Raw genomic sequence first — 15,918 nt, 5'->3', positions numbered from 1 at the left:
GGTACAGGAGAATGGGACCCAATAAGGTAAAGGTGTTGCTGAGAGACAGAGCCAATATTTGGAAATATTTGTGGTACAGAATAATATTATTTTTTTAATATTTTTCTATGACTGCTTAAATATCCAAGTGAGCGATACAGGCCCTATGGGCCTCTTGTTTTTCAATTTCATGCTGAATGAACGCAAATTGGTTACATACACATTGAAAAAATACTGTTTAATCCTTATATTTACATTCTATATATTCAGTTATCATTGACCTAAATACATTCTGTAAAGATAATCCCTTATATTTTCAATATTAGATTGTCAGTGTGTTGTCAGTGCGAACAAGGTTCCTGGAACAGCCTAACATCTCCAAAATGTTTGATTCTAACGGTTGTCCCATGTTAATCGAGACGGTAGGAAAAGCTTCAAAATGACACTTATCAAATTGTGTTCATAGCTTTATGAACACAATTTCTCCTGGTAATGCTTATAGAGGAACTTGTTGTGGACATGTAAATATATATAGTATGTTGTGCATTAATATTTGCTGTCAGAATAAAGACGCCTTCATTATGGAGGGTGAAAAAGGGGAAAGTTCAACTAGGGGGGATAATGTACTGGTATACAGTATTTAAACTTTGGGCGAAATAGTTCAAGGAGTTTAATTTCTTTATTTGATTTCCTGATCCCAAGAGTCATATTTGAAATACAATCACAAGCATTTCTGTGTTTTGACCAAAGGAGTAAGTCACTGGGAGCAAGGTTGTCCCAGGACAAATCCAAACAGTAGGAGTGCATTTAAATGTCTAGCAATATTATTTATATGGTTACAGGGTGGGGATCTCCACCTGTTACATGTTATGTCTAGGGACTAAGTCCATAGGGTGGGTCTCGACCCTCAAGAGCCCTGGTAGAATGGATAAAAATGTATTTGTTGTTTTATGTGAGTATGGTGGGGTGGGGGAGGGGGTTACATTTATACAACATTATAGCCCTTTAGTCTATGTATGCTACAGTTTTATGTGAGTATGGTGGGGTGGGGAAGGAGATTACATTTATACAACATTAAAGCCCTTTAGTCTATGTAGGCTACAGTTTTATGTGAGTATGGTGGGGTGGGGGAGGAGATTACATTTATACAACATTAAAGCCCTTTAGTCTATGTATGCTACAGTTTTTATTCCCTTTATCCATTAGGAAGGAGAAGAATTCTAAAGATTTAATTATCTCTAAAGATTTAATTATCTCTCCCCTGTTGAGCTCTGCCCCCAGATGGACCACACCTTTGTTTATACAACACTCAGTTCCCATGTCCAAGCCCAAATAGAGTAAAAATCCACTTCGCCATTCTGGACCAGAACTGCTTCAGCTGAATAGGTGACAAATAATGGATGTTGCACCCCAGCAAGTCCTGATAAGGCCCTTTGGACCAGGTGAGCTAAAAATTAGGTTTACATAACAAATGGAAATCTCCCTAAGTAAACTAACATACATGCCATGCAATCAGAGGTCACAGAGCAAAAGTCAAGGTAAAGACTACCGGTGATACTGATAGGTGAAATATTTATCATCTTCACAATGAAGATAACTAGCAGGTAGTCCCAGTGTAAGCTATATATATATAGTTATTGACATAGCATATCTTAAGTATATCTGTCATATTGGTGGACATTTTTATTTTACTCAGACCCAAGTCATGGTGACAGAAATAGATGTAAAGACATTCAATTTATAAACTTTTATTATTACATTGGCCATTGCTTTTTTTTTTACGATCAAAGATAAGAGGCTAATTTTAAAATGTGATAAAAAGTCTGAGGCTAGACGACATAAAATATTCTAACCATAGTGACGTTGATCATAAATTGAAACATCTACTCACAAAAGACATGATTGTAAGCATGTATGCAGAGTTTCATGGTAATTAGATTGGAAAACAAATCTGTATGTGATGACAACGAAATTTTATTTATAGTCAAGGTGACCTCGTGTCTGACCCCAGAAGGTATAGGTTTGTGGACATTTATGAAGTTTCATAACAATGGGATAAGAAATGAAGACGGAGGAACGATGACAGCTGAAATTCTAGCTAGAGTAATGCCGATATTGCTTTTCACTCCAGAAGGTAAAAACACAAAACTATACAAAAGGTGATGTTTCTGAACATGTGTGCTAAGTTTCTTGATAACCAGAGAACATTTGAAGTCTGTATAGAGATGACACCAAACTCCATTTATAGTCATGGTGTCCTTGGTTTTAACACAAGGTGGAAGCATAAACTCATACGAATGGATGTCTGTGAAGTTTCATCATGATTGGACAAAAAAACTATGGAGTGATGGCACCAAAATTCTGTTTCTTGCAATGGTCTTGTTTTTGTCACCTTCAGGTTGAAATCAAAAAGGTCATGGTTAAACAATTTAATTTTGACATTATAGTAAACTTGACATCACAACATTTTGAAGCAATACTGTAGGGATTTAGACCGGGTTATGATTAACCAAGGTCAAGGGTAGAGGTCAGATAGGTCAAATAAATGTTTCTCAATGGTGAACAATGCATAATATTATGCTGAAACATTGTTGGGATTGGTGCCACTGGCCTGTTGGGTATATGATAAAGATGCCAAGGTCAAGACACACTGATCACATTTAATTATAACTTCACAGCAAATGTTGCATAAAACATCATGGAATAATATTGTAGGGATTTATTCTAAGTTCCAAGGTTTGGAGGTCAAATTCTACATTAATTCTTTCAGGATTTTTTTTTATCCAAATAAAATCAATGTCTAAGGACAAATCTCAGGATAACATAGGCATGATAATTATGATCCTTCTTCTGTGGTGCAATATTATGTTGCCCCTTTGAAAGAAGGGAGTCATATTCTGTTGGTAATGTTCTGCTAGTTCTCGTAATAATTTCTTGTCAAGGCCGTAACTTTAAAAATGGTAAATTGTGAAGAAACTTTAAGAGTACCTGCATCACCCACAGATGATGTGCCATGAACCCTCAAAAGGTCACGGTAACTTCGACATCAAGGTCAAATGTCGACTTGAAAACTTTTCAGTGACATCTAGTCTGGCCTCTACTTTTAAACCGTCAAAGATATTTTGATGAATCTTTGAGTATACCTGCATCAGCCACAGATGATGTGCAGTGCACTGTCATTAGGTCACTGTAACCTGACAGCAAGGTCAAAATCAAATATGTGTGAACTTTTTAGATGGATCTTGAGAATCGTTATGGGTACCGTGACCTTTCACGTCAAATATACATATTGGCTTACAAGGGGAGACATGTTTTTGCTCATAAAAGTAAATCTCTAGTTTGACTTTAGATAGCAAGACATAAAGACCCTTCAGGAATCTCTTGTCGTGAAAAGTGTCATCATCAACTACAAGTGTGATCATGATGCCACTTCCTTTCATCAACCAACGACCTCACAAACATGTTACCGTGAATTTTCTTTTTGTAAACATTTTTCAATGACCTTTTTAAACTATCTGCATGTATTCACAAGTGTGCTTAAGCGTACATACAATCGAGCAAGGATATTTTGTGTTGCCTAAATTCAAGCCAGATGGAATTTCTTACAGCAATAATTTTCCACAGTAGATTTTCAAAACAGAAAAGTCTTTGGTTCAGGAAAAAGAAATGTAAGAATATCTTTTATGATTTATTGATGATTTTATTCATAAAGTACATCGTATGTATAATATTTCATCTCTAAGCATTAGAATGACGAGATGCATGCATACTATTGGCATGTATTTGATGTAAACAGTGGTGTCGCATGCATTATAATATACATCAATTTAAACATTAGAATTGTGTTTTTTAAGATGTCATAATTACATATCATACTGCAATATTTTTTATTTGTTAATGTAAAAATAGTACACCATAATTCATAAAACAGGTCACACATTCTCTTCCCCTTATGGTTGTACTGATTGGCCAGTTTTTGGGACGTCGACACCCTAATGCACCCAACAAACCAAATATATATGTTTCTAAGAACATATTCACGAATACAATATGTTGCTTTCTTTCTAGTTTTCTTATATCTGTATTACTACCTTTCAAAATTCCTGTTGAAGCAGAATTTATGTACATGAATTACTACTGCACTGAAAAACAGCAAGTCTGAAGAATGCTTAGTGATTCTGCCTTTAGGTTAAGCAGGATCCCCATCATTGGACAGAGGCTTTCAAACCAAAGTACTACATTATGAGAGTTGTGGAACTTGAAAAAAGTTTATCACAATTATTCTGAAAGCATCACAGGAGCAGGCTAGAGGCGATCTTGTGCCTACAAAGTGACAATCGGGAGGAGACTTAAGATGTAGAAATCACCAGTCTAACACATGACATCTAATAGTGGAAGTCATGAATCACAAGTCAAAAGTGGAAAGTTCAGGAGTCTAAGTAGTGACAATCGGGAGGAGACTTAAAATGGGACAATCAAGACTCTAAAATATGACAATCACAAGTAGCAAGATGTGATGGCCATGACTAGAAGCCCAGTCAAACAGATGCAGTAACAAATCAACAGCTATTTTTTGTATAGTGGTAGTTTCATTTGCAACAAAATAAATACATGCCAACAGCTGTTCCATAGGAACAACTTTTATTACCAAATTTCATGAATGAGTTGTGCTGATGACAATATTTTTTTTAAATCATTTGAATTAAGTTGTGAAAAAATCAGATTTTTTTAAGCATTTTTCCATTGCCAAGAACATTATTGTACTTTAGTAAAGCAAAATTGCAAATCTCAGATATGATGACAAAAATCAAATAATGTGAAAGCTACTTCTCACCCAGACAACATTCTCTTAGGATAAATCTCCACTGTACGATATGCTGTAGAAATTGCATGTTGAAAGCTATTCCGGGATTGTATATACATGTATACCCATGGACAACCATTTACAATAATAATAAAATGTCTATATACATGAACTACCAGGTACTTAATAAGTATACACTCCATCTCAAGCAAATTTTCTGATATACACATTCCTGCATTTAGACACTTCACTCATTCAGTCATAATCTTTTGGTAAATTCTCTAAGCATGACTTAAGTTCTCAAATTTATTGAAAAGAAATGAAAAAGATTTTCCAACTTTCAACTGTCATGATTGCAAACAGAACTTTTCTACAATTTCAAGTCTTTAGTTTTTGTAGAAAATGTTAGGAGAACTATAAATATATACGATGTACTAATATTAGCATTGTGTGAAGTTCAATTACTATTGTCTTCTCTTATACACTCGCTCACTCTTTACTCAACACACACTGCAATTACAACTAATAAAATTATATATCCAAATCATTCATAGATGGGATAGATGTGATCAGATGGATCAATTATACAACAAACAAATAACAGTGCAGAATATATACATGTATTATATATATATATATACAGATGCTTTGAATAGCATACATACATGTATACATCATCCTTATCATCTAAATAAACTCTCTTTTCAGAGAAGATATATGCATTTCAAGCAATTTTTGCCCTAACACTATCTGATAAAAGAGGTCATGCTTCATAAACTGGCCGTTAATTTACCCATAATTTTTTTTATCAATTTGAAATCATATCTTTTTCCTGGTCACATAATCATCAATCATAAAATTTAACAAGTAATGTTATTTTGTGACCAGTACATTATGTAATTCAAGTCATGACACTCCTAATGAAGCCAGCTATTTCTCTGGAACTTTTTTCGCTAGACAATATGATTCAGCAACACAACACTGTGAAACAAAAAAGTTGGACTTGTAAAATACCAAAATAAAACAAGTTTTAAATTCAACTATTACAGTCAAAATTACAAGATTATTATAAAATTTTGTACTGAGGAAAAAGAAAAAGAAATCTTTGTTCTTGTATTGATTTTTGAAGACCATTTACCATCATTTTAATATCCATTTTATATACACAATATAAATTTGGCACAACTGGGCCAAGTTGTGCAAAACCTAAAACTTACTTATTGATTAGCTAAAACAGTGGTTACCATAAATTTTCATTTATTTTTATTTTTGGGAAATACCCAGAAATTGACAAATATTTGTGGGTTTTAGTTTTCAGATGAATGTTTTGATTCCTTCTTGATGTACTTTGAGTGATGGATTTCAATTTTTTTGCAAATACACTATATCTAGCTAGAGTAAGTTTTAAGTAAACTCGTTGACAACCAGGTCCTGACTTTACACACCTTTTACATAATATACATAAATCATAATACATAATGAATGATATAATGTTTTTCATGCTATGATTTACATACTTAAAAAGGAACTTTTGAATGCCAAACTTATCCAGAAAGATTTTAATTTAAACCTGCACAAAACTACTATGTACAAGACAGGATATACATTTATACAACATAATTTTATCTGTAACTTACAATTCTAAAACTGTCAAGCATAGTAAATGTTGATTTTTTTTAAAAGACAGCCAGTAATGACAGGATCTTTGCTCTTTATCAAGTTTTGAAATAAGTAGGTATAACGACTAGACAAATGTCACTAGTTCATTCAACAACAAAAACAGAAAACAGTGAAATAAAACAAATCTGAACTATGATTTCAAAATGAAATTCTTGGACACTGCAAGTGCATATGACCAACAGGTATGTGGAAAACTGTACTTAACACTATCTTGAATGTCGAGTCATAAATATCATGTTGTTTTCATTTCTCTATTTTATAAAATATTCCATCCAAAAAAGAGCAAGCACTGATACACATTTTTACATTTTAATTAATATTGATCGTAACACATAAATAAATAATTGCACCATAATCAATCTTTTAACAGAATTTGTAAAAACCAGCAAAGAAATTCAGCCACAGATGTCACGCAAAACAGTGATTATCCATCATAGGATTTTACACCAGTAATGGCCATCTGAAGACATACATCGTCTTCTATTGCTATAATGGCCAAAATAGCAATCACTATAAATAAAAATATCTCCCCTTGTTATTGAAGTATAGAATGTCATTCCAAAATGTCAACTCAGTACCTATTTAAAGTTTGATCCCTATGGAGGTGCTTGTGACCTAGATCCAGTGGCATCTGTTTCAGTAACTTATAAATGACATGTTCAAGTTAATTCCTGCACTCTGAACCATTTGTGAAGAGACAAAAGGTTTTCAAGGTTCTTGTAACAGATAGTTATCCAACCAGAACACATGCTTTCTATTTTAGGATACAGAATTGTTATTGAACATGTCAGTTAGCTAGTGAAATTTGCTACGAGTGGGATCTAGACATCACAAACTTGGCAGAGTATTACAAGAGTCAATGTTCCAGCATTCCAATCACACATCAAGCACTGGACACAGACTGATATCAATGTACCATTCGCACAGCTGGAATTGTTTGAGACATTCACAACTATAAAAGCTGAAATTGTCTTTGTCATTTCAAATCACTTATACAGCTAATTCTATTAGCATCCACAGCCATCTTTAGGCTTGTTCTGGTCGTTGGTGATTTTGATTTGATCTGGAAACTCATTGTACAGCTCAACATCATTCTCCTGTGCCAAGGCATTCTTGGCCACTGTCTGGAAAGCCTGCTCTACGTTTATGGCTTCTTTCGCACTTGTTTCGAAGTAGGGAATTTCTCCCTTGGTGTTACACCAACTCTGGGCTCGCTTTGCTGTCACCTGCAAAGAAAAAAAACATCTCACTAATAAAGAGATGAGGAAAACCTACATATAATTCACACATCAACACCGCATTACAGGTGTTGTACATACTTTCAGAGACTGGTGTGTACATATTCTTGATCCTATTCATGCAGTTTGTTTTTTTACACTGCTTAGTCTCTTATTTTTGTATGCAACATATCTGTAGGATAACAAATTTTGCAATATTTTTGAGATGTTTTCATAACTTGCTCAAATCTTTAAGACTCATTAAATTATCCAAGAAAATGACTCTTTTCAAATTTAATATATACATGTACTAGTATTATGTACTTACCGCCCTATTTTCCAGGTCAATTTTATTTCCTATTACAACAAAGGGGAAGTTATCTGGGTCACGTGGACTAGCCTGTATAAGAAATTCATCCCTCCAACTGTCCAGAGATCTAAATGTATTTGGCATTGTAACATCAAAAACTAAAACACAACAATCTGCTCCTCTGTAGAATGCCACACCCAAACTCTGGAATCTTTCCTGACCCGCTGTATCCCAAATCTGAAAAGAGAAGCAAATACGTATCAGCCAAAACTATTGATTCATTGAAACACCACAAGTTGCCTTACATATATTGCTGCCAGCAGCCTGCCATCACCTGAATTGTGGAAATTCAGCATAGGGTTTAACAAATTAGATAAGTTACTCTCATACCAGAGGAGAATTAAGCTTTCACTTTTGGTTCTGATGGCGGTAGGCCTTGCCTACTGAAACATGTCAACAATAAAACGTCTTCCGTAACGTAATCCTTGGTGTTGATGCTTCTTTGTTTACTTTTTTTCTTTTTTTCTTACTGTAATACAAGAGGCCTAGAGGGCCTGTATCGCTCACCTGGATATTTAAGCAATCATGGCAAAATATTATCCAAATGAGATGCAAGGGAATATGCCAGCCCCCAAGTCCAATCCTTGTAGCATATCTGTATTTGATTTTTTATGTCCAGCAATTTTATGTATGGTTATGGGGTGGGGATCTCAACTGTTTCCAAGCTGTGACTCAGAAACTAGGTCCCTTGGATCAATTATAATATCATGACTGCAATTGTCTCTTTTTGGCCAGCATTTGTATATATAGTTTTGGGTTGGGGATCTCAACCGTTTCGAAGTTATAAACCAGGGGTTATGTCTGCAAGGGTGGGGCCAGACGCTAGGGCCATCCTGGAAGCAAATGTGCATTCCTCTCTTTATACTCAGCAATTGTATATATGGTTATATGGTGGGGATCTCAACCATTTCCAAGTAATAATTTCTTTTGGCCCCACCCCTTAGCCCGGGGAGTCAGCCCGGCCATTTGTACAATTTTGAATCCCTGCCTCCCATGAATGCTGCCAACCAAATATGATCAATATCCATGGTATAGTTCTCTGGAAGAAGTTCTATTCCAAAAATTTTAACAGTAGGAGATAGAAAATTTACAATTTTACACACCAGACTTAGGAACAAATGCAGCAGTCTTCAATATGACATTTATAGAGTTAACCTCAGTGATAACCCTTTATGTTTATGTGGGGAAGTAGAAAATGTACATCACTATTTCTATACATGTCCAAATTACTCAACTGTAAGAAATCACCTGGTAAGAAATCTTATGAACTTAAATCTTCCAGAGATCCTCCTAACAGACATAAACACACTTCTCTGGGGTAATCATGATCTCACTTTTGAACAAAACAGTAAAACCTTTAACTATGTATGTAAGTACATTAAGGATACAAACCGCTTCTAGTAAGTAGTCTTAATTACAACAATACATCATGTTCGAAGAATTGAATTTTCTTTATCTGTGTGAAAACCTCGGTTAATTCTCTATGAGTAGGTCGGGGTACAGAGAAACAGTCGTCAACAACCTATTTTAATAATTCAACTTAAATTTAAAAAAATAAAAAATAAAATAAAAATGAAATGTACATGTTAAGACAGCTATGATGTACGTAAACTGTATTTAAGTTAGGAGAGGGCTTAATTAAGTTGTAAGAACTTGTGCCCAATCCTTTTTGTCATTTTCAAGGCAATAAAAATATGTTTAAACCAAGAAGTCATTTATAGAAATATAGCCAAATTGCCCCCTTTTGGCCCAGCCCACAGCCCACAGCCCCCTGGGCGGTCACCCCTTCCATTTGTACAATTTTGAATCCCCACCACCTAGGGATGCTTCCAGTCAAATATGGTTGATATCTATCTCTTAGTTCCAGAGAAGAAGTCACTCGAAGTAATATAGCTAAATAACCCTTTTTGGCCCCACCCCTCAGCCGCCACGGGGGTCAGCCACACCATTTGTACAATTTTGAATCCCTGCCTCCCATGAATGCTTCTGATTAAATATGATTGATATCCAGTGCATAGTTCTACAGAATTAGTCGTTTGTAGCAATATAGCCAAAATGCCCCCTTTTGGCCCCGCCCCTCAGCCCCCTGGGGGGTCAGCCCAACCATTTGTACAATTTTGAATCCACACCACCTAGGATTGCTTCCAGTCAAATATGGTTGATATCCATGGCATAGTTCAAGAGGAGATGTCGCTTAAAGCAATATAGCCAAATTGCCCCCTTTTTGCCCCGCCCCTCAGCCCCCTGGGGGTGCACCCCCACCATTTGTACAATTTTGAATCCCCACCACCTAGGGATGCTTCCAGTCAAATTTAGTTAACTTCCAACCAGTAGTTAAGAAGCAGAAGTCGTTTAAAGAAATTGTTGACGGACGGACGATGGACGCCACGGTTTGGCAGAAGCTCACCTTGGTCCTTCGGACCCGGTGAGCTAATAAGAATGCTTGGGACATAATCATTCAAAAAGGCAAAGTACTGCTAGCAACCCATCACCCCCTCAACCTCCAAACTAACATCAGTATTAAAATGAACAAAGGGTCACAACTTTGTTTATAGTGGGGCAAGAGACCCAATTTCAGTACTAGGTACTTACTACTCAGTACTTGCATACAAAATTTCCTTATAGTAGGTGACAGTATTTAAGATGTGTCCAAGATGATAATGCTTGCTGTATATAAACCATTACTATATAAATGCTGTGGCATGACTTCAGTACATGTACAAGACATTTCCAAGATGTACTCACAAAAGTTCAAAATTTGGCAACTGTAGTGAGCAGAGTTTGTGAGATATGCCCCAGACAAAATGTCACTGTGAACCAAGTGCCATAACTCTATATAAAGGGCTGCTAGATCCTATTGAGTATGCAACACTTCGCTATCACAAATGGTTCTCCTATATCATAACGTAAGGCAAATTTAAAATCCTAAGTGTGAACACATTGAAAAGGAAATTAATGACAGGAAACATGAAAAGCCAACAGGAAAAACATTTGGCAAATTCAGTCGTTTGTCACAGACCAAGGATCTTGATGATGATACAGTATTTAGTTGACTTTTTACGAATGGAGAAATATACAAGGTAATGGTATATAGATGATAAACAGTTTATTACAATGTTTTCAGGGTTTGTCGTTCAAACATTTTCTCATCGTTTGCATGTGGATAATATCTTGTCCACCTGCAGTGGCCTCTCAATATTATACATGTACATGTGCTCGCGAAGAGAAAATTGTTCTCGGAACAAACCCTGTTAACACAGTGTGATAATCTACGAATATTAGCTGTTGTCTTACCTGCATCGTGACAAGTCTATCATCCACCATCACCTCCTTGGTTAGAAAATCAGCTCCTATGGTGGCCTTGTACTGGTTACTGAACTTTTTGTTTACATACTGGTTCATAAGTGATGTTTTCCCCACACTGTAATCCAGAAAGACAACAAGGATTAATATCACATGTACAAATGATTAATTCATAACTCACTGACCCTTTAATCAATGGGTTTAAAGTTTAGGCTACTTGTTAATTTCCTTGTTTGTATAGCATTCCCTTTCACTTAAAATATTGTATAACTACAACACATCTTTGTCAGATGTATAACCTAAATATACACTTTTTTTTTTTAATTTCACCTCTAGGAGAAATGTTACTTTTACAGTGTCCTGCTAAAGTTCAGCAAAAAAAACCTGGTAATTGATGTTTTATCAATACCAAAGAACAACTACAGAAACTACAACTAGTTGGTATCAAACTTTGCATAGAGCCTTACTGAACTGCAAGGAAAGTGGACTTCAGTTTTATGCAAAGGTAATAATAGTTCCTATTTCTTAAGATTTATGAAAAAGTTGACATTTCAGTCAGGTTCTACATAAAAGTCTTGCATAAAATGGAAACAAATTCTCTTTCCCTTAAAATGTATTTGATTATAATATTATGCAGGTAAAATGAATACATTTTCTTTTACTACTGTCACTTAACTATTATCACTATAGTCTTCAACATTGGATTTCATGTCTAATGTGTCAATTCTGTTGTTTCAATAGGTGTTATTATATACAAGTTAAAGGACTAAAGGCCAAGAAAACATCAAAGCACCAATAATTAACAAAGGTTGTTATTCTCCTCCATGACCTGTTACATTTTATGTATCATTCAATTGTAAAATCAATTGTAAAGTCTGAGTTCCTTGATATTTGGTACTGTACACCAGTCAAACACTGTTTGAATTAGGAATTACATTTAATGCAGAAGATTTTTACCAAGAAGAATAGCAAGCTGCTGAACAATGTAATACAATCTAGTCACATTTTGAAGACATTTACTGTATGTATTATACATAATAGCTGTCATTAAAATATCACATCATTGTATTCATCCCATAATGCAATAGTTGTGTGACAAACATAGTTTCAAATTCACCCTTCACTTTCATAACACAAAATGTACCAGGTAACTGAAGCAGAACCCTGAAAGCTCATATAGTAAGTACTGAGGTGAAGTCTTTCCAATACACGACAGAAATAGAAAGAAATGCTGAACTTACCCACTGTCTCCCAGTATTATCACCTTTAACAAAACCTTCTTTCTTGACGACATTTTCTGTAACATCAAACAAACAGTAACTTAGTAAGATATCTATAATATATATACAAATTGATAAAATATGAATACTCCACTGCATATTCAAATTAAGTTTGAAGAGTAATTTGTGAAGTGATATTATGTCAGTGTATAATTTCCATTTTAATGACACCAGTCCACAACAAAATTTTGATAAAATCTACTATAAGTTGAAAATTTCCCCAAAGTTTCAGAAATGTTTTTGAATATAGAATTAGTGTGGTAAACAAAAGATCAAAGATATCAAAGGGATGTGGGGAAAAAGAGTCCATCGCGTATATATCCTGTAAGAGTTTATTTTCAAAAAAAAATCATGCAAACTTTCATCATCAGCCACTCTGTACAATATTCAACTTCACCAGTCAGCTGTATATTAATCAATATTATCAGGGATATATAATTGCCAGGACAGATGTTTATGGGGTCCCTACCGGAGGCCAATTCCCAATGAAAGTTGGCCCTATACTTTCTATTTCCACCATTTTTTTTACTTATTTATCATGATCATTTGTTGTTCATAAATACACAATTTTTAATGTTAAGCACTGAAGTTTTGAATGGAAACATATATTTTCTTGCATAATCAATTTAAACACCCATGTATATTTCAGTGTTCAGTCAAATTAACCACTTTAAATGAAAACCTTGTTACTGCTAAAATATGACAAAACTGAAGACAGGGTTTTATTTCTAAAACTCCTAACTACTTGTATATTGGTGGTAAGAAACTTGTGACTTCAGCTTAAATTAATAAATCTTATTTAATACTAATAATAATATAGTAAGCAGAGTAGACACAACTGATTCAACTGCCAACTATGGGCAGTATTGCAAAGAAAAGCCTATCGCATACCCCTGACAAAGATTCTTGTATACGTAGTTAAAAAAAAAAAATGCCTACCTGATTCAGAAGAATAATATCCTCCCTCCTATGATGACATTATAAGGGTGTATGATATGATTTAAATTGACGTAAGGTTAAGCTAGAGTAATCAGCAACAAAGATTTTGTCCCAGATCTTGTGAATGTGATTGTAGTCACATGACTACCCGCAGTGTAACTCTCAATGAAAAAGATTTTTCTTGTGACTGTGATATGATATCAGACCAGCAATGCGACCCATGCAACACGGAACAAAAAAGAGGGCATTCTGACATCACAAGATAAGGAAAGACAAAATAATAATGTATTAAATGTGTATCGTAACACTATGAACACCAAAAACAAATGGGTGTGGCTATATCAAACAGGTTGTAGCATTTGTGTCATTTGTTCCCCAGTCATCATGATCAACCCACACATGTTGTTTACCATCAATATACTCTATGTAGCCTACTTTTTTTTTTATCTTCAGACACGTCAATGTGACCATCAGTCATATATATTTATTTGGATCATGGCATGGCTACTCGCGGCAAGACACAGTTGTATGGCAAATAAAATAATTAATTTTATAATTTTACGAGTATCAAAACTTCACACAGGAATTACTGAAGCGAGCTGTACTGTAAATATTGAGTTGACAACTAATGGGCAACTATGGTGACCCTCCCTAAAATGGGAGGCAAAATATATAGGACTGTAGTACTTTTCAACATCGACATACTTGCTTTTACATTTTAATCCTTGTTTACATGTTTAATGAAGCAAAAGCTAATATAACTAACGTCAAGAGTCTCTAATTTACTAATTGAATCAAGATTGAAACGCACATAGCAGAAACGAGTCACAAGATGGACCATGAAACAGAACGTCAGTTGTGCTGAATATATTCGATTTATAGTCAAAATCATGTATCATTTTTCGACTTTTAACAATCTAAACATCAATAATGTACTTAAAATCCAATTTCAATACGAGAAAATACAATACCTTTCCTCAATAAGTGACAGCTGACAGATATTCTCCGTGCAATGCTAGTACCTGTGCTCTGCATATGACACCTACTGCAAAATGGCGTAGTCGCGTGACCCATGACGTCATCTTTCCTTCCTTGCCTCAGTTCTATTTTCCAACATGGCAGCCCACTTGTGAACGTGACTCCTAGTCAGATCGAATGATTGTGTGGTCTTTAGACTGTTAATGTTTATTTACTGTAGTAACAGAAATACGCATTTATGGCTTGAAACATTTGTATTTCAAATTTTAAAATAACCACGGAATTAGATTAGATTAGTTATCTAAGTCCGTGAAATAACTAATTTTATACAACAGTAAGCTTACACAATCTAAGGCCTAAGTTTTGCTACGTAATGGTTATTAGGGACCCTCTTCAAAAAATGACTACACTATTATGTACATCCTTGATCTTACAAATTCATAAACTGTCTCATAATGACATTTCTAGTAATCATGCCCCTTTTCAAAACTTTGTATTACAGAAAATATGTCAACATTGATCAAAGGGCCATAACTCTATATAAAGAGAAAGCGAGGCCAAATTTCAACTGTGATAAGTGTAACAAATTTGGTGATTTAATGGCGGTTATGAACGAATTCTTTGCCCCCTATTTAGACATACATACATATTCACACTTCTGGTCAGGGAAAGATTATTTTTTTACTAGTAAAATGTGATAATGAAAAAAAAAAAAAAAAATCCCTGATTACTGGATGCGGAAACTTTTGTCATTATTCTTGGGTTTTGAATGAGACATAATTTATACTCTTTTAAAATCTTCAGGGATGTAAATTGGGAATTACACCTCAGGATTTTCAAATGGGTGCAAACCCCTCGTCAAACTTCAGTCGTGTATCACCCGATTTGAAAACCAGTGGGTAATATTTTCCCTATCCTACTCCCATGGGCATGAAATAGTCTTGTAATCCCACATCAGTGCATGCAGCGTCCTTAACTTTTTGTGACGTCACAATCAGATAACAGCGTCATTGCGTTACAGTATAAAACCTGACAAAAACGTACTGACTGACAATCTTGCCTCCACGGTCAACAAGTGTTATTGCACAGACTTGCTCTGAAGTTCTTGCACTGTTCTTTAAATCTAAGGTATACAGATTTTTTTCCTGCTCTTTTAAATTATGGTCTTAGTTTGTTCATACGTAATTTAGCCTTGATTCCTTTAATCACAAATTCATATTTCAGTGATCATGTCATAAAGTTACACGTAGAATACGGAAGCAACTAAGCTAATACACCCGATGCCCATCCCGCCTTTCCTACATAGTGTTGCGCTACGGAGATGAGCAGTACATATCTAGGCAGTTAATTAAGATCTCCTATCGTTAG

General features: G+C 34.9%; 1 protein-coding gene across 1 annotated transcript; it reads right to left on the bottom strand.

Annotated features, from left to right (window-relative positions):
- Positions 1–3,662: 3,662 nt before the first annotated feature.
- On the bottom strand, positions 3,663–14,649 carry LOC110461207 (ras-related protein Rab-7a). Its single transcript, XM_021514579.1, has 5 exons — positions 14,544–14,649; positions 12,595–12,650; positions 11,345–11,471; positions 8,009–8,227; positions 3,663–7,689 (listed from the first exon to the last, which is right to left on the bottom strand). The coding sequence occupies exons 2-5, from the start codon at positions 12,645–12,647 to the stop codon at positions 7,471–7,473; spliced, it is 618 nt and encodes a 205-aa protein (XP_021370254.1). The 5' UTR covers positions 12,648–12,650; positions 14,544–14,649; the 3' UTR covers positions 3,663–7,470.
- Positions 14,650–15,918: the final 1,269 nt, after the last annotated feature.

Source organism: Mizuhopecten yessoensis, unplaced genomic scaffold, assembly GCF_002113885.1.
Source record: "Mizuhopecten yessoensis strain PY_sf001 unplaced genomic scaffold, ASM211388v2 scaffold10591, whole genome shotgun sequence".
Classification (NCBI taxonomy): Eukaryota; Metazoa; Mollusca; class Bivalvia; order Pectinida; family Pectinidae; genus Mizuhopecten; species Mizuhopecten yessoensis.
This window is presented reverse-complemented; position numbering and strand designations above follow the sequence as displayed.

Bases quoted from the DNA above. Each gene is read 5' to 3' on its own strand.
- LOC110461207 (XM_021514579.1), bottom strand. From the start codon at position 12,647: ATGTCGTCAAGAAAGAAGGTTTTGTTAAAGGTGATAATACTGGGAGAC. The intron at 11,472-12,594 runs GTAAGTTCAGCA...TCTGGATTACAG, and splicing joins ATAATACTGGGAGACAGTGG to TGTGGGGAAAACATCACTTA. The intron at 7,690-8,008 runs GTAAGTACATAA...TTTTCTTTGCAG, and splicing joins TTGACCTGGAAAATAGGGCG to GTGACAGCAAAGCGAGCCCA.